We start from the raw sequence: 24,020 nt of genomic DNA on the forward strand, positions 1-24,020 counted from the left end.
TACACACACACACATACACACACACACACACACACACACACACACACACGTAACAAGGACTAATTGTAGTATAATGTAATACAATAAATACATTTATGTCAAAAACGAATGTTGTTCTGACTAGGAATTTATTAAATGTATTTTATTTATATATTTTATTTTAAAGCGGGGTTGGGGGCGGGACTAGGGTTGGGGGCGGGACTAGGGGTGGGGTTGGGGGCGGGACTAGGGCGGGGTTGGGGGCGGGACTAGGTGGCGAGTAGATTTTTTGGTTGGGCGAGTAGATTTTTGGGTGATTTGTCGAACACTGTATATATATATATATATATATATATATATATATATATAATCAAAAAATAAATAGATGATACCGTTCGGTGGCTAACGAAATGCTTTTATTTGTGCGAGCTTTCGAGATACACTGATCTCTTCTTCCGGCGATGTTACAATGAATGAAGCAAGCAAAAGCTTGTATATATATATATATATATACACACATATACACACACACACACCAGTCCAACAAGAAAGTATCTTCTGTTTCTGTCGTTGTAGCTGTAGAGGATGGCCTCTGCTCTTCTACAGTAGGTCAGCACAATTGTGTGCTATGGAAATGTCCGTATATAGGTTCTTGTCCCCATTGTCTTGCTGTCAGCATAAAGTCCTTCTGTGTGCATCAAGACATTATCTTTTCCTCAGGTCAGCCCAGTTGTGGGCTAAGGAAAATCTCTGCAGTCTTCCTTCTCCTTATGTCAGCCCAAATGTGAGCTAAGGAATCTCTCTCCTGTTTCTCACATCAGGCTTTTTATGAGTCCTAATCAGCTAGGTATAGAGTCTGGTTGATTGCCTGTGTGCAATTAACCAGCACAATGCTGGATTTAGAAGTAGTTTCTCTCCTACAGTAATAAGTCCCTGTTACACAACCCTTAGTACATATTGTAGGCCCCATAATATTTGTATCACATGCTTCGACAAACAAGAAAAAAATCTTCAAATTACAAACACTACAGGAACACTGCTACTAAGTTCTGTCATTTTCTGGGGAGAAAATGTGAATATTGCTACAGAAATAGATTTAATGGCTACTGAAAATGCATAATGCTGACAGTAATAACTACTTGCTCGTTGGGGCTAAGTGTCTGAAATGGTGGCTATTTAGTTCCACCATATCTTTAACCAGTTAAACATGCTTGCACAATTCTGTTTTGCACGTAAACGGCCAGGCTAAAATATGTTTAAAGTATAGTGTACTACTTATTTATTGAAGGGGGGAAGGCTGAATTTTATGTTGAAAAATGAAGCAGTTTTGACAAAAATATGAATATAAATTAACTGGTCATCCCAATGGTGTTACAGGAGTGGCTGTAGGGTAGACAATAAACAATAATATATTGAGTATTATTTTTACATACAGTACACCTATGTCAGGGGTGTGAAACTCAAGTCCTCAAGGGCCACCAACAGGTCAGGTTTTTAGGATATCCCTGCTTCAGCACAAATGGCTCAATTAGTTGCTCAGTCCAAGACGATGATTGAGCCACCTGTGCTGAAACAGAGATTTTCTGAAATCCTGGCCCTTAGGTGGCCCTTGAGGACTGGAGTTGCCCACCTCTGCACTAGTGCGTATTGTACACTACAAAAAAATTGTATACAAATATTGTAAACACTGATATGACTATAAGAAGTGTGCTATCTTTCAATGTAAATAATTCTGTACACCACTATTCTAAAAGCAAATACTCAACAGAAAAGGTAAAATAGTTAACAAAGCAACATAGTACCTGTGGCATTAGGGGAAGGCCATTCTTTAGCCAACGATATATTGGTCTTGGCTTTCCAGTGGCTTTGCATTCCCAATGGAGCTGGTCTCCACTGTCTAATTGTGTGTCATTAATCTTCTCCAACCATTGTGGTTGGGCTGTAAAAAAAAGTAATTTTCTGTATTTAATGAGGTTTGAAAGAAAATAAATATTCCTTTGAAACTCCTTATTGGAGACCATGATTATAAAGGTAAATCTGTTGAGATATATGGTATGGGTTACAGTATGTTCAATAGAAAAAGAAAAACTAAAAGTGTGTGTAATCTTTTTATATGCATTTGACACAACCTTTAAAATATAAATCTAAACAACTACATGTGTACAAAAAATATAAAAATTCACTGATACAATGTTCCTATGGAGATATAGGAGTAATAAATAAATCAAGTCTGTTTTTCCATTAACTCGATGTAATGTTTTAGCTTGGGAGGAAATGTGATTAATTATTATAAGAATATAATCGTATAATAATAAAATGGATTATTTAAAGGATTAGAGTACCTTGATTAAACAATGTATGCCTTGTAATCAGTTATTATACTTAAATTGTATACAGAAAAAAAGGATCACACAGTTACAGTAGCAATCTAATCCAAAATCACAGAAACAAAGTTTTCAACCAAAACTTTACAAAAATAAACCCATTTGGTAAAATATACTCTTCTATTAGACATACCAACATGAATATTTCACTTCAGTAATAGGTGGGACTGCAGCTTTAACATGTTTGTTGTTTTCCCCAAATTAAAACTGCAAAGTGTTAGCATTTCATCCCCTACTGAGGCCCAGATCCAAAGATGTCCATTAGCTCAGTGCTATTAACAGGATGTTAAAAAAGTCATCATGTGCAAAAACAATGGCTGCTGTATATCTCATTACACATGTTTTTTTTTGTCCCTTCTCTCAATCAGGGGCCCAAGCCACTTCAGTGGCGAGGGTGCATGCCCTTGGACTGTCCTCCCGAAATTGGACCAGTCCTCGGTTCGTTTCCCCAAGGATTACAACCCGAAGGCCTAGGTCCTCTGGGACTTTGATGCCTTCCTCCGATAGGATTCAGGACATCCGTCTCTTCCTCCCTTTGGTCAACCGGCCCGCAAGGGAGTTCACGTCAGGTCATTTTCCCTCTTTCGAGGGATTGTGACTAGCCCGTGGATTGTGCCGGAGCACCACAAGCCCTAATGGGCCGGTTGTAAGAATACCATCCCTCCATAGCCAAAAGGCACAGGAGAGATGTGGACCTGGAGCTGTCCTACCCCTCGACAAGCCAGAGGACCAATGCGTGCCACAGACCATCTTACTTGAGCCCCAGGTAGGATAGGTACTGCATTGGTCATAGCCATATAGCCGAGAGGCAAATTCTTGATCTTAGCCAAAAGGCCGAGAAACCTTTGGGTCTCCTTAGTGGGGTTGGTTATATCATTACACATAGGCATGACACCATGTTAAGAACCAGAGAGCCTTTTCTTTGCTAGACTTCCAAGTTGCTTATATACCTCCCAAAATACAGCTTTATACAACATGTGGAGAGACATCTGTGCACAAAAAGAGCACACCCGAGATACCTAGGAGATATACTTTTCATATCAGTATGTTTTAATGACTTAAATTAGCATATTCCCCCCGGGCAGGATGGGGGTAATGCCACCTATAAGTACAACTTAACTAGCATCTCGTTAAATCGCCGGGATAACTACAACGGACCTCTGTGGATCGGCATTGATAGGAGCAACAACTCTTTTGCTCATCATTAGCAAAAACGACTGTTGTAGTTAACGGAAATGCAGTTTCCAAATGTAAACAGGATTTAGCACTGCATTAGTGAGCTTTGATAAATGACGTTAGCGATTAACGAGGCGTCATCTTTAGTTAACGCCTCTCCACGGCAATAACGGAGCTTTGTTAATCTGGGCCTAAGAAGATATAGTGACATAGTTAGAAAAACTCAATTTGACAGAAACCAAAATGGGTTTGACATTTTATTCTCTCTCTCTTTGTATCTATGGAGATGTATTTGTTAAAAACGAAAACCTGAATTGAACCAATATTTTAACTCTGTTAATTAAACTTTATTTAGGTTAAAACAGCTGTTCTCAACGCCAGTCCTCAAGGCCTCCAACAGGTCAGGTTTTCAGGATATCCCTCCAACAGCACAGGTGGTTCAATCAGTCCCTGTTTCAGCCCAGGTGGCTCAATCAGAGGCTCAGTATTTGAAAGAAAGCCTCTGATTGAGCCACATGGGCTGAAGCTGGGGTATCCTGAAAACCTGACCGGTTGGGGGTCTTCAGGGCTGTAGTTGAGAACCAAGGTTAAGACATTTGTAGTAAGTCTAAATAAACATTATCTCCTTCATAAGTATTTCCTGGGTTAAAATACTGTCAAACATAAGCAGCGAATGAACAGATATAATTTTATGAAGACGCACTTACTGTATACTTGAAGTTGTCCTCTGAAGGCATTCTTTCCACGGAAATTCTCAGCCTTACACTCATATGTCCCTGCATCTTCTAGCTGCACATTTGGAATCTCAAGCACTGCCTGGGATTTTCTTAGACGCGCTTTACTTGGAATAAAGCCGCTCACTTTCCTCCATGAGATTGTAGGAACGGGGCTTTAAAAAAAAAAGTTTGTCAAAATCTGTAAATGTTCTTTCCATTACCAAGTACAAAGATAGTGTTATCTTGTAATGTAAGTATTTTATAGTTAAAGTGGTAATAAAATGCAATTACAATTAAGGCCTGTGTACCACTTGATATACTTCACATCCCTTGAGGGGTATTTAAGTAGCTAATGAGTGTTTGAATGTTTTAGTTTTTCTCTGTCACAGTCTGTGGATAACAACTATTGAGTGGTTAACTGACAATTTAAAGGGGAAATTCCTCCAAGGACCAAAGAGAATTACCGGTATTGGCCTGTTCTATAGGTTAAATGAAGGTGATTGACACAATGTTCCAAATATAGCAAAGTGTAAGTATTTTTTTTATGTCTCTGTAGCAACTCAATGCTTTGGAGTATTTATATAATCTTCACCTAATCTCTTTTTTGATAACACGGTTTGTAAACTGTTGTATATGCAGGGAGAGCGCTCATCCAGAGAGTCTCTCTCTTTGATGCTGTGCGTGACAAATAATGGCAGCTTAATTTGTTAAAAGATCAGGGTGAAAAGGACAATAACTAGATAATGCCCTCCTACTGTCTCTGTACGTTCTTCCTACCAATTAGAATGTAAGCTCTTCGGATCAGGGACTCCTCTTCCACAATGTTACTTTTATGTCTGATGCACTTATACCCATGATGTATTATTTGTAGTTATTTGTTATATATATATGATTGTCAAGTGTATTACTACTGTGAAGCGTTATGTACATTAATGGCGCTATATAAATAAAGACATACATACATTTTTCTTGTGTTATACATACATGTTGAAATAAACAGTTTGGGAGAAAACTGAAACCGACACATTTTTACACTAGAAGCAAAGAAGTAAACATTTAACTTTAGGGAAACTCACCAGCTCTTTTATCCCCTGTACCCAATTTTCCAACACTAACTCTGCATGAAATGTCTGCATAACCTCTGTTCATTTAAAGCGGCCTCCTAGCCTTAGGCGAGGGGCTGCCATGACTGGGGGTGATTGGGGGTGGGGGGGCTTAGGCTAAGGCCCTGGTAACTCCGCTACAACGCGCACCCGTGAGATTGGCGGCGCGTGCAGCCGATTACCTGGTCTGCAGCTCACTGCAGGAAGAGAGACCGGGGGGGCGTGGCGGGGGAGTGACGGGGGCGCGGCCATGACGTCACCCGGCAGGCTCGCCCTCATTGGCAGAACCGCCGGGGGGCGTGCCGTATCGCTTGTCACGAGTCCTGCTCTCAATTCTATTGAGAGCAGGAGCAACTCTCGCCCCAGCGCTGCAGCCCCCCCTGGCAGCGGGCCCGGCGCCATTTAGGGGAGGGCTCTCGTCCGTGCAGCGTCCGCCACAGCGGACGCTGTAGTAGGCAGCAGGGTCAAGGCCTTAGGCTACACATCTCCTTTGTTTCCCTGCTCCCTGGCTGCTTTCTTTCCTGCCGGTGTGAGCAGGGTGTGACGTAATCAGGGGGCGGGTAGGGAGGAGCCAGGTGACGAGCTAGGGACGTATTAAAAGCACAGCTGGTGGGGGTGCGTTCAGTTCGCTACCTACCATCCCCTTGTTGCCTAAACCCTGATTCTGACACTCAGCTCTGGTGACGAATATTGTTAACAATTACCACTGTTTGCCTCTTGTACATTGCAGATGAATATTGTTCACGTTATCATTGTTCTGTTACAGTGCAAAGCCATTATACTTTTTCGAGAAAGATGGAAGGACTGAAGTTCCTGAAAGCAGGGGTCAATTTGACCAGGCTCTCTGTTTTGAAGCCCACGTGCAGGAAATCTCCAGGTGCAGCTTCCTAGTTGGCGCTGTCCATCCTGTCCTGATGATGTCCCATTCAGTGACGCAGTGATATGGCAACACACTAACAGTGCTCAAGCAGAAAACCGCAAACAACAGTCCACCGGCAGTCTACGATAATAAGATATACATCCCACAAACACACGCTCACAGGCAGCTAGGTATTTCAGGCGGGTTCAGAACGAAATGTGATAATATAGTAATTTAACCCAACATGTTTCGTGAGAGACGTCTCACTTCCTCAGGGGTATGCTAATTAATAGGAGGGAACTCCCTCCACTAAATAGTTGTTGCTATCCAATCACGACACATATACTAATAGTAAAATTGCTTGCCCAGTTTGTATGCAGGTGATTTGTATTATGATTCAATTGTGAGTCGGTAATGCATCTAGAATACCTAGCTGCCTGATGTATTCAAAACAGATCATCTCAACCAATAGATAATCATAAATAAAAATAAATAAAACCTCAACAATTTATATCTGCATTGATGTAATCAGTCTTAGACACTTATACTATATGGACATTATAATATACTCATACACTAAGACTGAGAGGGAAATATATACATGAATAAAATAAATAAAAGATACATGAGTACTATCAATTAAAATTTTAAAAGTTTCAAATATATATTTACACAGAGTGATGTGGACCATAAATCCTTCGGATTATACTCTGAGCTGATCTCAGATGAATTACACATTTTGTTTCATCCACCGATCACTCAATGATGGAAGACCAATTTTAAATGTTATTACAGAGTAACAAATGAAGAGTTATGTCTGCACATCTAAATATGTATAATAAAAGCAATATACTTGCGATTAGAGGTACCAGTGCTCCGTGGTTCAGGGAAAAACCCTGTCTGGTGTAATGTCAAAGTATATGAACAAAGTGGAGGATCCAGGGCACTACGGATTTGTAGAAAATAAATTTATTCTAGGCACACACAACCTTTCAAGAACGAAGAAATAACCGATCAGGAGAAGTGGATACAGCACACCCAGGATTATGATGTCATCTGATCTAGGTGCAATGCGGAAGTGCAATCAGGACACTATGGGAATCACATGGGGTAACAAAGGGGAGTTGCTGAGTTAATCACTTATGTTTGGACTATATATATTGGACATTCTTGTTGTTTCTTTGCCAGTTACTTGAGAAAGAGCTTTGTACAGCTCGAAACGTTGTGTGTGCCTAGAATAAATTTCTTTTCTACAAATCCGTAGTGCCCTGGATCCTCCACTTTGTTCATTACAGGGTAACAGAGAGAGAGCGCCACAGTTTTTCTAGTCTCTCAGGAATTAACCCAGATCAAAATCTAGGTTTAACCCCTGAGGCGACAGTGTCTCCAATTGATATATCCAGAAAGTTTCCATTCTGGATATCTGGATGATTCTGTTCCCTCCTCTCCAATTCGGCTCAGGACATTCAATCCCCATACATTTTAAACCAATAGGATTCTGTTCATGGACCAATCTAAAATGATTGGAGACACTATGGGTTTGCATACCTTTTTTAATATTATTAATATGTTCCCACAGTCTCATTTTAAGTGGTCTACATGTTCTTCCAACGTACTGGAGTCCACATGGGAACTACAGTAGGTCCACAACATAGGTGCTACTACAGTTAATGAAGGAGTTAACTTCATACACTTTACTGGTTATTTTCAACATAAATCTACTGCTGCTAATACTGAATCTGCATGCACAGCAATTATTGCATATCAAATAGCCCTTACATCCACTCTGCCAAGTGGATTCTGTCAACCAGCTAGTGCCGGTAACCGATTTCTTCAAGCAACTAGGCGCCAGTGCTTGTTTTACATTTTTAGCCCTCCTGAAGATTACTTGATGAATGGGAAGAATAGTTTTTAATTTCTCATCCCTCAGGAGTATTCCGCAATGTTTACTCACAATTCTTTTAACATCTGGTTCCATAGCATTGTAATCCGTAATAAAAGAGATTTTCGTGTTAAAACTTCCTTTATCATTGACTGCTTGCGTTCTCTTAGCTACAATCAAATCCTGCCTTTTTATTGCCTCAACCTTCTTAAACGCTCTCTCAATGTTTCACAGCAGTTCAAGATAGGCTGTCGGTTAACTTTTTAGACCTCACCATCAATATTGAGGATTACTTGATCCACACAAAGACATATCATAAAAATGCGGATGCTAATAATTATCTTATAGCAACAAGTCATCATGATCCGAAATGGATCCAAAACATCCCGCAATGACAGTTTTTACGTATTAGACGGAACAGTTCTTAAAATGAAGTTTATCAACAGCAAGCGGAAGATTGAGTGAGAGATTCCTGAATAGAAAGTACAAAAAGAGTAACATCGAGAGAGCGTTTAAGATGGTTGAGGCAATAGAAAGGGAGGATTTGATTGTAGCTAAGAGAACGCAAGCAGTCAATGATAAAGGACGTTTTAACATGAAAATCTCTTTTATTACGTATTACAATGCTACACTGTCGATACACTTTATTCGAGCTCGGCTAGTCCCACGAATTCGGGTATACCCGGGTGTATTGAGGTTTGTGACTGTGTTCTGCCCGAGTGCATTGGGTTATTTTCCAGGCAGGGATTGAAGCATTTTATTCCCACTGGCTGCAATACTGCACAGTATATATATATATACTACATTACAATTCATGAATTTATGCCATCTGGTAGACACGCGAAGCATTGCAGCCTATTAAATCCTAATCATTATCATTTAACAGATCAGCCGCCCGTCAGCCAGGCATGAACCCAGGCTGGGAAGGCAAACGCAACGGGGCTTGTCAGAGGTGAGGAGCGGCGCATTCCAGGTATCTGCCAGGTACATACTGGGTATTTGCTCGAATAAAGTGTGTCGGTGCAGTATGGCACCAGATGTTAAAAGAATTGTGAGTAAACATTGGAGAATACTCCTGAGGGATGGGAAATTAAAAACTATTCTTCCCATTCATCCACAAGTAATCTTCAGGAGGGCTAAAAATGTAAAACAAGCACTGGCGCCTAGTTGCTTGAAGAAATCGGTTACCGGCACTAGCTGGTTGACAGAATCCACTTGGCAGAGTGGATGTAAGGGCTATTTTACATGCAATAATTGCTGTGCATGCAGATTCAGTGTTATCAGCAGTAGATTTATGTCGAAAATAACCAGTAAAGTGTATGAAGTTAACTCCTTCATTAACTATGGTACTATAGCACCCATGTTGTGGACCTACTGTAGTTCCCATGTGGACTCCAGTACGTTGGAAGAACATGTAGACCACTCAAAATGAGACTGTGGGAACATATTAATAATATTAAAAAAGATTTGCAAACCCATAGTGTCTCCAATCATTTTAGATTGGTCTATGAACAGAATCCCATTGGCTTAAAATGTATGGGGATTGAATGTTCTAAGCTGAGTTGGAGAGGAGGGAACAGAATCATTCAGATATCCAGAAGGGAAACTTTCTGGATATATAAATTGGAGATACTGTCGCCTCAGGGGTTAAACCTGGATTTCGATCTGGGTTAATTCCTGAGAGACTAGAAAAACTGTGGCGCTATATCCTCTCTCAGTCTGTTACCCTGTAAAAACATATAAAATTGGTCTTCCATCATTGAGTGTTCGGTGGATAAAACAAAATGTGTAATTCATCTGAGATCAGCTAAGATTATAATCCCAAGGATTTATGGTCCACATCACTCTGTGTAAATATATATTTGAAACTTTTAAAATTTTAATTGATAGTACTCATGTATCTTTTATTTATTTTATTCATGTATATATTTCCCTATCAGTCTTAGTGTATGAGTATATTATAATGTCCATATAGTATAAGTGTCTAGTACTGATTACATCAATGCAGATATAAATTGTTGAGGTTTTATTTATTTTTATTTACGATTATCTATTGGTTGAGACGATCTGTTTTGAATACATCAGGCAGCTAGGTATTCTAGATGCATTACCGACTTACAATTGAATCATAATACAAATCACCTACATTCAAGCTGGGCAAGCAATTTTACTACTAGTATCTGTGTCGTGATTGGATAGCATCAACTATTTAGTGGAGGCAGTTCCTTCCTATTAATTAGCATACCCCTGAGGAAGTGAGACGTCTCTCACGAAACATGTTGGGTTAAGTTACTATATTATCACATTTCGTTCTGAATCCGCCTGAAATACCTAGTTGCCTGTGAGTGTGTGTTTGTGGGACGTATATCTTGATATCGTAGACTGCCGGTGGACTGTTGTTTGCGGTTTTCTGCTTGAGCCCTGTTAGTCTGTTGCCATATCGCTGCGTCATTGAATGGGACATCATCAGGACAGAACGGACAGAGCCAAATAGGAAGCTGCACCAGGAGATTTCCTGCACGTGGGCTTCCAAACAGAGAGTCGGAGCAGACTGCACTCACAGCCAAAGCGTGGATATCGGCAGTTCCAAAGAAAGCATACCGCAAAGGGCCCCACAACCAGGCTTAAAAGGTTGAAAGGCGTTGAAAGGAATAATTCCTATCACTGCTGGGATATTTCTATTTGCTGAGTTGTTCCAACAACATCGTTCAGCTTCAATTTTGTAAGTGTTTTTCTTTCTTGTACCATATGCAGTGTATATTTTTAGTATTGGTAGACAAAGGGTTAATTATCCATTGAGATCCACTCTGTGTGTGTACGTGTATATGTTTGGTAGGGATGTGTTTACAAATTACTGCCAGTCACCAGTTATTTGATTTAATTTGGTGCACCTATTATATGCTTTTGATAAATTACAGAGAGGTGTTTTTTTGTCCTTAAAATAGTGTAATACCTCATTTTTTTTCTCTTTCCATTTCTTCATTTACTGCATTGTGCAAGAGTAACAAGTACCAGCGCCAAGGACGACTCTATTTTGCAAAGATTTGCCTTATGTGATACGTCGTGTGAAATGTGCAAATGTGCTTTTCTACAGTCACATTGGTTAAAAAATGTCACCAATTCACTACAACTTCATCACGATTTTACAGAATTCTGCAAAAATGGCAGCGTACAAAGAGTAATTTGACCTATAGATGCAGCCACGAGAATTAGAACTCTTGCTTGGGAAATTCTGGTGCAGTCTCAGAGTAAATGCCTCAACATTGCCTCAACATTTCTGTGAGATTCTTAATGGCCCATTGGATTAACACAGCAGGGGTCCCTGCAGTCCCATTCAGTTTGAATGTGATAATGAATACCTACTAAAGAAATAGAATATGCCGACTCCTGGACATAGGTGGAAAATGAATACAAGAATACAAATAGAGTGAAAAGGGTGACTAAGATTAAAACCCAAGTCAAGTGTAAAGAACCTTGACATGCAAGTAATTTTTATGCGCCACAAGAAGTAGGAGAAACTATTATTTTTTTTAAATTGCTTAGCACATCCAAACTTTATTGTGTGGGAAGACATTCAATGAATCCTATTCGTGACTTTTCTCCTACAATCAACACATAAAAGAAGGTAAACCATTTAAATGCCCTGTCCAGCCCCCATGAGGTAGATTGCCGAATATGTCATTTATCCTTCCCCTTCATGATGTAGAGCCCAATATTCAGGAATCTACATCCTTAAGGGGATTGACAAAGAAATACAGCCCTGCATTTTACCTTCAGGGCTGCGGGGTGACGGTTGCAGACAGAGAGACGGCTGCGCTGCTCATCAAAAATGTTAGTATCGTTTTTCTCTCCCAAAAGAATTAACGCTGTGGGGTCCCAATCAAAGAAGGGACTACGCAGAGTTAATCCTCCATAGCCGCTTACTGTTTTAGGAGCCGCGATCACATGTGGGTGCTATGCGGTCCGGCGGCCGCAAGCGATTGCGATATCTAAAACTGTAAGTCTGGGCACATCTGTATAGATGTAGCAGAGATTAATACCCCCATGAACGTAATATATCACACCAAATAATGCATTAAATAATGCATATATGATTTAATTAACCATTGTTTCAATAGTGCTACTGCTAATGAGCACACCAGCGATAACACAAAGCATCACGTCAATGGAATATACCACCCCAAACAAACCTTTTATACAGCATATGGAGAAACACCTATGCACAAAAAGAAGCACACCTCAGATATCTTGGGAATATGCTAATTTAGGCATGCAAAATATAAATGTATATAGGATGTTTGTGTTTTTAGTGGTCACAAGCAACTAAGTTTCTTTGGGGGGGGGGTTCTTGTGTGTAGTTGCCCCATGGAAGGTAGTTTCCCAAGGGAGGGTGTAGAGGCCCCCAGGGCAGTTTGTGAATTACTCCTTGATAAAGTGCTATTTGCATGAAACATTTAGGAGGGCTGCTATACCTCCATTTTTTAATGGACCAATAAAGCTGTATTTTTTAATACAATTTTTGACTCACTCTCTTGGCTGTGTGCTATACTTCCAATTTTGTTCATCTTCACTCTACTATTATTAGCACACTTCGCCAAAGGCACAGGATGGAGGCATTCTAGATATGTGAGTATATTTACAATTATCAACTCATGTGGTCTAATAGTGGTTCTGGGACTATCCAAATGAGGTTTAAAGGAGTGGGTTTACACCCCCTTTCTCTTTCCTTTCAGGGTCATTTAGTCTCTTTCAAGAACTCCACACCACCTGGGAGTTGTTTTTTGACTCACCATTCATTATTACAAGCCCCATATCCTTTGCCTTTGATTATTTCTGACTATTCTGAGAATATATCATATGGATCCGGCGGTAGAGCGCGTATATCACACATTTTTCTATATGGTGGTGGTAGAGGTTAGCCCCTTGCTTGCATGGCACTGCTTTATTACTACTACTATTACCACGACTATTACCATCACTAAGGTAGCCAAAGTAAGCAAGTCAAGGGGTACATATTAACCTCTTGGTAGCCCAAATGATCAGATAGCCACTAGCTGTCCACTAAGAGCTAGAAAGGGGTTAAAATAAAACTTAAACTATATTACCTACCCCTTGGCCAGCTTACTTTGACTATATATATATATATATATATACCAGAAAGACCTAAACCAACTTGGAGATGACACTTAGGGTGTGTAATACTGGGCTTTGAAATACTTAGCAGGTTACAAAGGTGTTAACCTTTTGGTAACAAGTAGGGGAAAAAGGAAGAGAATTGCACTGGGCCATCTGTTAAATTGTCCTTATACCTAAACTGGGCAGCATTCATTAAGAAAGCAGGATGCCATATGCTAAGTGGCCAGTGGAGGAAGATGACAATTTTGTTGCACATGCTCAGTTGCGATACTGAGGCTGTGTGCCAGCTTTTGAAGAACCTGCAGAACTCTGCTATAGGTGGGATAATTGGTTCCCACGCAGTGATTTGCTGCAGACTGTAAAGATAGGCTTTTGGTCTTTTTAAAAAGCATGGCGCAGCCAGTCAGGGGTTAGTTCCGTCTAAGAGTTCCATCTAAGAGTTCCGTCTAAGTTCCGTCAGGTACAGAAGATTCCATCATAACCAAAGATTTGTATCCAGCTTCCAGTATTCGTAAGGACTAAGAATTTGCTAACTAATCCTGCATTGGGGAATGAAAATATTGCTCTTGGCGGAGAAACAGGGGTTGTGCAGCAACCCCACGTGTGGGAATTATTGCCTAGAGACTTGATTTCTGTAGATTTCGTTCCGTGGACATTTTTATTTCGTTAGCCCCATCCCAGTAAGTGTGTTATTTGTGTTAATTTTGTAATTCAAGCTGTGTATGTTCTTTATGTGAATAAATACAATTTATTTTATTTCATGCTTTATTCAATCAAAGGACCCAGAGGGTAAAGTGTTAATAAGCTTGGTCTACCGTGACAGGCCAGATTAAGAATATTCTATTTTTAGCGGTACAAAGTTGATGACTTGCACATAAAAATAACACTTTTTTTGGTGGTCATACTCACTTTTTCTTTATCAAACATTGACGACTCTATACCATTATGTCGCACTAGTGATGACACACCACTATTTCTAGGGTGAAAGTATTGCGTTCAAATTACAACTTTTAACTCTTAAGGGAATTATAGAATAAACTGGGATAGTGACGAACATCAACTCCCATTCAAAGTCTAACGAACAACCCCTTCATTTCACAACACAAACTCAAGTTTTCCTTAAGCTCCTGCTACTTTATATACTTTGTTAGAACATGTTGATCAAATTCAACTATACTATTCTTTAAAAAAATGTACAGTATTTTGTAAATTTTTTATCTTTTGTCCATGTCAAAAAATTCACCAAATGTTCAAAAATTTGGGGATGTCAAATTTCTTGACACCTAATTTGGATAATGTTTTCCTAGAGCTATCACTGTGCAAAGAGAGGTCTGACATTACAAGATGTGGTGACCCAAAAATGTCTAACACTATTGTGTTAGATATAATACTCAATGAGTGAAGAATAGAATTGTTAAAATGTATTATTCAGTACCTCAGGAATGTGTTTAAGTGCACTTAGAAGATGACTACATATGGCTGTGAATAGTCTTAATGTAGCCTGTAGTAAGTACTATTAAACTTACTGGCCAAAGGCTTTATCTAGTGTGAAGGCCACAGAAAACCTTGCTGATTCAGGCTCTGGGAAATCAATAAGGCAGAGAAAGAAGCAAGATGATATTTTAAGTGAAATATGTTAACTTTTATTTTTACAATGTAATGCTGAGAATAGTTTCTAACATGCACTTCTATTCCATAAAGGAAAATTACAAGTGTATGCTTAATATGAAAGTTCATGCAAATAGAATCCTAGAGGAACAGCAATGTTACTAATACCAACTAACATTTACATGTTGTTTACAGATGCATACAGATGTATGCGACTATAGACACTGTCGGAATAAGTCAATTTCTTTCTATGTTTTTAACTATACAACCTTATTTGATGGTTTGTGAACAAAGCAAACTGATTTTTTAAATGGATAACAAATGATTGCTCAGTTAATAGCAATAACTGGTAAGATTACTAGGATACTAGTGCTAATAAAACAATGAATAAACTATAAGAGCATCATTTAGCTCATGTACGATTATCTATGTAGCCCTGTTTCCCCCTAAACAAGAAGGCTACCGGTGCTGCCGCTACCTTTTGGCTCAAAGAGGGCCTAAGCCTCCGCCACAGGGAGCCTTGGGTGATATAATTAACGTCTCAGTGTAGCGCCTCCACCTGCGAGGGATCCCAACGTAGTGGGATGAGCCCCTCACAGGAACTAATAATCACACACAGTATGGAATAACAGCTTTTACTAACAACACTTATATCAGATATATCATAACTGTTAATAATGAACGCTAAGGTACAGCTACCCTTCTGGCCTTGCATGGCCACAATCCCCCACACTGTTCCCAACACCGTGTCCTCCGAGTCTCACACCAACCCCAATGTGTGAGACGGCACTGCCCACTAGAATAGGTGTAAGGTTGGTGCACTTGGTGTTTTTAGGTACCTGCCGGGTGCTCCAGCACCCGGGTGTGCCGACAACAGGATGGATGGAATCCACTGATCCAGCGATGAAATCGCCCGCGATGAGTCCGCCTCCGTGTGGGGTGGTATCCGGTTGGAGTATACCACCATGAAGATAGTCTCTTTGTTGTAGGTGTCTGGTCCCAGACCACCTGTAATCAGGATGCAGCCGCGTCCTGACTGTGTCCCTCACTTTCAATTCTACAGTGGCAGTGTTCCTATCTATGGGCCTGTCCTTGCAGCAACCACAAGCTAGACAGGGGAGTCAAGCCTTCCTGGGGCCTAAGTGGGTATCTGGTCTAGTGAAGGAGTCACAGACCCCTGCACACATACAAAAACCAGAGAAAATGCAGCACCAAAAGACGGATGCTGTGGAAGCTCAAAGAAGGGGCACTCAAAGGGTTAATGACTTGACTGATAATGGTTTATTGTGCGGTCAAATAATCAGAAAGTAAACAAACACTAAAATCAATTAAAATACACATTATACTTCTGCATATATAGGTGTGTATCAATTCTGTTATTTATGGACACATATACCAACGGTTTCCCCCACACTTGTTTAAGTACATTTGTTTAATATCACACCGATCCTATGCAGAAGCATTATGTATTTTAATTGATTTTAGTGTTTGTTCACTTCCTGATTATTTGACCGCACAATAAACCATTATCAGTCAAGTCATTAACCCTTTGAGTGCCCCTTCTTTGAGCTTCCACAGCATCCGTCTTTTGGTGCTGTATTTTCTCTGTTTTTTGTAATTATTCTTGCTCTTGGGAGCACCACCAACTTATACTTGTATGTTATATGGTTAAATGGGTTAACTTATTCCTTGTTAGTAGAGCTCTTCTCAGTCTTTTTTCTTTACCCTGCACACATACAACCTACCCTGATGGCATCCCAGCTCTGACTGTCGTGGTCCAAGACGCGTGCAAAAGTATCAATCTCTCCTTGCAGGGGAAGCTGTAGCTCTATTGGCTCTCGCGTGACACGTGACCTATTCCCTGAGGCTCATGTAATATGTAGTCCCAGCTCGGAGCCTCCTCCTATTGGCCGCCACTCGCATGCATAGACTGCGCACGCGCAACTCTGTAATGGCCGCTGGCTATCTCTTAACATGGTGGCGCCCTGTACTGCGCTAGCTGTGGGTTTCTCGCCTCCCTAGCAACCTCCCCTCGTATGCAACCATCCCCACAGCCACCGGAGGGTAAGACGGGGGGGGGAGGAAACGCAGAGGAACCGGTTAACCCGAGGGAACCTGGTTACATCTAGTTAAACCACCCTTGTATATCGTCGTTGTAGAGGAAGAGTGTAAGAGAGGTGCAGAGGTATGCAATGGGGACCGTTTTTAAGATGAAATTAAAATAAGGCTTTATTGCCTGTTCCTCTAAACAATACATCACACAAAAATATACATAAAACAATAAACACCTACCCCTGTGTAAAGGCTAACTTACTTCCCCAGTCCCTCTCTGCAAGGCTGGGGGGGGGGGAAATCCCCTTACCCACTTAGCACCACAAAGTCTCAGCGATACCTTAACACAGGTGGCCCTTCAGATCAGTGGTATCTGGGTAGATGTCTGCTGGAGGGACCAGGCATAGAGGTCTGGTCCCCTTGTGTCTTTCTCTCAAGACACAGCTCTCCTTTTCCTTCTGTCAGCTCCCTTATGAGCTAAGGAATCTCTTTCCTGTTACTCAGATCAGGCTTTTTCTAACAATCTTAATCAGCCAGATGGAGTCTGGTTGATTGCCTGTGCACACTGCTGGATTTAGAGACAGTTTCTCTCCAACAGCGATAAGTACCTGCATTTCTGGCAAAAACGCACTAAGCACTTCCTGACTTGGAATTTCTTGATAATTCTATTGAAAAACTCATTAAAGACACCTACAGTAATCTTTAGAACGTGTCATATCAAAATACTTTCCTTTTTAAATACAGAATTTTTCCTGTCAAAAAACATGAATTGCCCTTTTCTCAGTACTCAAAGAATGTAGTTAATGACGTTTAGGAAAGGGAGCCTGAGTAATTGGGCTTTAATGTTTAGGATGCTTAATGATTTTTGAGTTAATGGAGGGCTATTGATCAAGTCTTGTGGTCCTCCTGTGGGGTTAATGAGGAGGGGTGAGGGCACATGTAGGATAGATCACGATGTGGTTTGAGTGTAAGTTGCTGGTTAAAGATGAGTGCAGGGGCAAGCTTTCCTCGGGTACCAGGGTTGGTGGGTTGAATTTACAGGAGCTTGTGGCTGCAGTAGTAACTGGGGGCTGGAAAGAGGTTGATGATAGTGAGGCTGGAGTGTAAGCTGATGACAAAAAGAAGGATAGGGATGTTATAATGAACAATATCACCAATGATATCAATAGCCACATGATTGATCCACAGACAGATCAAATTACTATTTATTGAAGTTAAGCAAAATTGGACAATGCACAGTACTACTGTTCCCTTTATATTTGGAAGAATACAGTATATATTAGAAAATAAGAAAATATAAGTATCTTATGAGCCCAATATGGTATTAAAAATCAAGTTGGACTAACATACATTTTCAACTTTAACAAATATGTTGCTGTAAACGCTTTGATTCATGTTGTGGATTCAGATTTGACCTTTAAAACTTACATAAGAGTAATACAATGGAAAGAGGGAGGTAAAAACACTAAAAGCTATACCTACACTATAAAAAAATGGTGCAAAATAAAAACTGGGATTCATATCACCTAAGAACAACAACAAAAATAAAAATCAGACTTATGAACATACTGTACCCAATCATACACTAACAAAAAATAATTTTGGGGACATTTCATGTAAAAATGATATATTTGTACATATTTGAGAAATTAATATTGAAAGTTAATGATTTGTTACATTTAATGCAAAGACTATAATTTCAAGATACTGATTAGTCATTCTGCAACCTTACTACATAGTGTCCTGGATATGCTAGTGTTAGTTTAATTGTTTCATTTTAAAATGCTTTCATGATCCAAACAAGGATTGAGAATAAAACATGAATACTATGTTATGGATAAATGCAGAAAAAGATGGACATGGCTACCACATTTATACTCTTGTCCAAGGAGCAGATCAAATGTAATATAGACAAGTTCCCCATAATGCTCTTGGGTCCTAACAACAAATATTTTTATAATTTAGGTGGTACACAAAAATATTTATCTTCCAAGTAGGCATATGTGATGGTTACTTAAGTTTGGTACAATTGAACTGCAGATAACATCTATGAGTCCATTAGGTTTATTCCTAAAGTTCCTCATGAATAGTTGCATGTGTGATTTTAGTCTAAAAGGTAGGTACTTTTCAATGTACCTGTATAAGGCTAAGGCCCCGCTGCCTCAGACCACGCGCCCGCACTGCAGATAGGCAGCACGTGGAGAGGCACTTGACCGCTATATGCGGTCTGTAGGGGGGGACGTGACCAAAATGGGTCGGGTGGGCGGGGTGTTATGACGTGGGGGGTGGGACCATTACACACAGGCACACACATGGAAACCCCTCTGACTTGTTGCTTCTCCCCCCCCCTGCGCAGGATGGCATGGGACATGGCATTATATTAACCCCTACGATGCCAGGGAAACCAGCAACACCTTGCTCTGCATGTCCTTATTTCTTTTCAAAGCATCTCCGGCAGTGAAAAGGGCTATATTTTGTGCTTGCCAAAAATATACTCTGTGTGTCTCCTACCTGTCACTCTGAAAATGATATGGTGTATATGGATGGTTTGAATTATTTGAGCCCTGGTGACTGTGTGTATTTAAGCATCAGATTTCTCTCTCTCCCACACACGTGAGAAAAGAAAGAGGCTCGTTAAAAGTGCATGTTGCTTCTTTCCCTCCCCCCTTCTCCTCCCCTGGGAGACGAGCTCAGCAGCTGAAGCTGGCCGCAACCTTCCCAGTAAGTGCAGCCTGAAACGGGCACCGGAGGGAGGGGAGGTGAGGCAGGGAGGGGGGGGAATGTTGCCATGCTGCACAGAGGAGAGTGCAGATTTCGAACCACACAAACTCCCGTAGCTCGAGACAGCTCCCCTCCTCCCCATCTCATTGGCTCCCTGCCGCACCACGTGACGCGTCGCCGCTTGGGATCACGATCCTCTTGTATCCCCTGCTGGCTGACACGTCACAGTGCGCAGCGAGCCTTGCAGAGAGGTGGGACTGGGGCTAGCTCGGGAGGAACACATGTCTGGTGAGTGACGCGCAAGCAGCCGCGCGCGCGCCGCCGGATGCAACAGGACCCAGACCTAACAGTAGATACGTACAGTAAATACAAAGCAAGAAACTATTTGTTTACTTCAATTATGAATAATCAATAGGGGCCTTGAATTAAGGATATTTATTCACAAATCAACAAGTCTCTAGAGAACGAAGCAAGTTTCCTTTTCCTTTCCAACAAACGGTTATGAAATCTTCTACGGTTATTTCACTTAAAAGAGATTTGATTGAAAAACTGTGGGGGTTATGCACAAAGCAGTGATAAGTGTTTTTAAGTGAGATAAATGTCTTTATTTCTCAATATTGCATGCAGCGCGATTCAAAAAGCAGTGATAACACTGCAGTATCGCGCTTAAAATACTTTTTATCATCAAAACACAGTCATTGCTAAAAAAATTGCACCATAAATTGCGCCATAAAGCATTTATCTCACTTAAAAACACTTATCACTGCTTTGTGCATAACCCCTGTATGTTTGTTTATTTGGCTAAAAAAGACATCTGAATCAAGCAGACTCACAGTTAACAGCACACTGGTTGAAACACGTCCAATACGAGGTGGATTGTTTCAAATGTCTTCTGTAGCCTAATAAATATAGTACATGGATGTATATATTTTTCAGAACAACTGCATTGAAATATAGAAATCTCAACAAATGTCAAAGTCAAAAGTGATTGCTGTCTCAAATAGAGGATGTAATGCAAGTAACTGAGCAGTTCATCATTAAATCAATTTGACTGCATTGACATTGTACACATTCATGTATTTATCACAACCATTACAGTTCTATACCAAGTTTTCTCAACCTATTTCTTCCGTGTAATGTCTGTCTCAATGGATTGTTCTTTTTATCAGTTTGAGTGACAAATATTCCTGTGAGACTTTAATCTGGTTATGTGGACTGGTCAACTACTTCTATAAGTGGCTGTTTTTAAAGATTCACAAAAATGTTCTATTTTAAGTATGTATTAGCCGCTGTCTATATGAAAATCATGGAAGAATTAATATTTAATGGGGCTCTATTCGGTTCCAAAACTTAAGTCAATTACTTACTTGCCCGAATAACAGAGAATGGAAACTAATTTAGGTCAGAATTCTCACTGGAGCATTTATCCACCGTATCTATTGGGATAATATATGTCAATCTCTTTAAAAAAATCCCTTAACTGAAAAGCTATGTTTTTCTAGAGCTTTAGATTTCTACGTCAGGTTGCTGATTTAATGGTAGATTCCAGCAGCGATTAGTTTACAGTGTAATAATTGTATTTCCCAGTGACACTCTTTGTCTTTTTGTATTCTTCTGAATTACTGGTATAATTGTAAAAAAAGAAAATACATCCAAAGCAAGTCCCAAATTAAATAGAGTTTTCCCCAATAAACTAGGTGAGGTTGGAGTGTCAGTATAAATGGATGCAGCAATTGGTAAAAAGCAGAAATAACACAGCTGATCTGATTTTGAGCTAATGGCTGGAAAAACGAGATAAGAAGTGGTACGGTAAAAATAACTTCATGTTGTTAGTTGATAGAGCTGACTTAGATAACCTTTAATTGCTTGATAGGACAGAGTTTTTGTGCTACTATTTGTAATAGTGGGAAGAAAATGATTAAACATCTTTTTGTTGGGCCGTTACTCCTAGTTATGCAGTTGTTTTAATGCTCACGAGTTTCATCCGGTAAGTAAAATTACACAGAGAAAAAACATTGGGTAGTATTTAAGCAATACAGCAGTCTGATTCACTGTAATTTAACCAATTTTGTCTCATGTAAAATTCAATAAATGTTCTTCACTATTATGGCTGACAAATTAAAACTTGACACCAGAAAGAATTAGATTACGGTGTCTGTCTGAGATATAAAATTTGAGGGGAAAAAAAAGAAGTCACAGTGCCAGCTATTGACTTTGCTTAAAATGCGTCAGCATCTCTATAACAGCATCAGCATCTCTACAACAGAACTTCCTTGAGCAGCCAAGATTAATAGAGCAAAGCTCTTCCTCCTCTGTGTCAGCATTCATGAGACTTTCTATAGTGTGAAATATTTTTCCCCATTAACTCTTTTCCTAAATTCCTAATTAACCTTTTCTACCATTAAGTAATCACATCCTAAAAGCAATTTTAAACCTTGTGATCTTTAATGATTCAACTCTTTAGTGATAGTAATGTTGCATTTTACAATTACAATATATCAAAGAGCAGCTTAGGGTTTAGAAACTCTTGAACACACAGTAGTTATATATCTTGTATTACACATTTATGACGCACTAAGGTCTGACCTAGATCGGTTAAAGACATTTCCCATCTTCTTTGCATATACAGTACACTATAAGAAGGCATGTTTATTTGAATAAAGGTGTTAATTGCACAATTTGTACATTCATTCATAAACATAAGAAGAACATTATGCAAAAAGCTTCAAAACCCTAAAGAAGAGATTTTGTTTTTTTATCATTCACATTTGGAGATCAAACAGAACAGTTCCAACTTGGAGATAAGTGAAATGTATTGATAAAAATACACATGCAGAACATGCCGAAACATAACATCTTTACTATCCCTAGAGATAAACATTTTGCACCTTCGGCAAAAAAGTGCTAATTTATTTGAGATGCATTTGCAAACTAAAGTGATAAATAATTTCTGAGCAGAAAGGTGTCAATTACACGAAGAACAATGTGCCAAGCATCACAAATGAATAATGCTGCTGTTTATGAACACTTAAATCCTAGAGGGACAAGTAACACATTGCTCTCTTTTCAGCACCAAAGAAAGTGAAATGTATGATAGTAATGGATTTAAGTCTGTAACTATATTTGCATTATAGGATCAAGAGATGATGATGTGTTGTAAAATAATCATTATTCATTACAAAGAACCAGTGAAAACCAGCAAGTAACCTCTTTGAAGCCAGAGGGACATACAATGTATTGCTATGCATTAATAATCTTATAAGTTATAGTGAGTAAAAAAATATAAACTCCCCCGTACAGCATACAGCAATAATTCATCTTTAATCTTAAAGGGATCCTTGTGAAAGTGGATAAGAAGCAAAATGTGATGCACTATGAGTGCTCATGTGCATGTCATCAACAAGAAGCACTGCCTTCTGTGTGATTATGAGGTAAGGCAGGTTTGGGGACCTGTCATGTGAATGTGCTCATGTGTTCTTTATTCTAACAAATGGAGGTTAAAACATGATTACCTATTTCATATACATTTTACGACAATAAAGATGATTCTAACACAAATATATCCAGGGCCAGCAACAGAAATCTTGGGTTCCAGGGCAAATCTTTGGTCCCAGGACCGTTCATTCTGATGGCAAACATCACAAATTTCCAACTTGCAAACAACTACTCAAATTTCTATTTATACTGTTACTCTCTTTAGCAGGTGATATTGAACATAACCCAGGCCCTCCCTTTTCAACTCTGTCCGATACCCCTGAGAATACCTCCTTCAAATTCCAAAAAGGGCTATCTCTCGCCCATATAAATATCCGGAGTCTGCTGCCCAAACTGGAATGAGCTAAGGGTATGGTGCGTTAAACCCAAAGCCATTATTCTCACATAAACATGGTTTACCCCTAAAAGACTTGATGCAAATATCGCCATTCAGGGATACTCCCTTTCTAGGAAAGACAGGTCAAGAGAGGAGGAGGGGTGTTATTTTATATTGCAGACACCTTACAATTTATGCTGCTAAATTGCCCACCAAGCCAACCCTCTTTTGAAAACTTAGTCAGCAAAATCTGCCTCCCCTTTTCTAAACCTGTCTTGATTGCTGGCATCTACCACCCCCTAAAGCCGTAGTACAGTCCCTGATTGATATCACACAGTTGCTTTGCTAAATTTCCTGTCATGAATGAGAAGAGTGAGCTGCTAGTTCTTGGGGATTTCAACTACAATTGGTTCAACCCTAAAAATAAGAAAATCCAGATACAAATCAAGTCACTTACTGTAACCTAACGCAACTAATTTCCTAACCCACACAGACAAAACTGAAATTTCACAACCATTCAAACCAAAAATCAAACCACCCCAATTAAGCCCTAAAATTCTCCTCTTAGAACATTTAGAAACTTTAACCCACAG

General features: G+C 39.8%; 1 protein-coding gene across 4 annotated transcripts in view; it reads right to left on the bottom strand.

Moving 5' to 3' along the window:
* Nucleotides 1-24,020, bottom strand: part of CNTN5 (contactin 5) — a 1,772,202-nt gene that overhangs the window by 379,981 nt on the left and 1,368,201 nt on the right. For all 4 annotated transcript variants that reach the window (XM_075592453.1, XM_075592451.1, XM_075592452.1 and 1 more), the window contains 2 exons: nucleotides 4,247-4,428; nucleotides 1,782-1,918 (listed from right to left, as the gene is read on the bottom strand). In XM_075592453.1, the coding sequence (XP_075448568.1) occupies nucleotides 1,782-1,918; nucleotides 4,247-4,428 (319 nt within the window). The remainder of the gene's footprint in view (nucleotides 1-1,781; nucleotides 1,919-4,246; nucleotides 4,429-24,020) is intronic.

The sequence above is a fragment of the Ascaphus truei genome, chromosome 3, assembly GCF_040206685.1.
Source record: "Ascaphus truei isolate aAscTru1 chromosome 3, aAscTru1.hap1, whole genome shotgun sequence".
NCBI classification, from domain to species: Eukaryota; Metazoa; Chordata; class Amphibia; order Anura; family Ascaphidae; genus Ascaphus; species Ascaphus truei.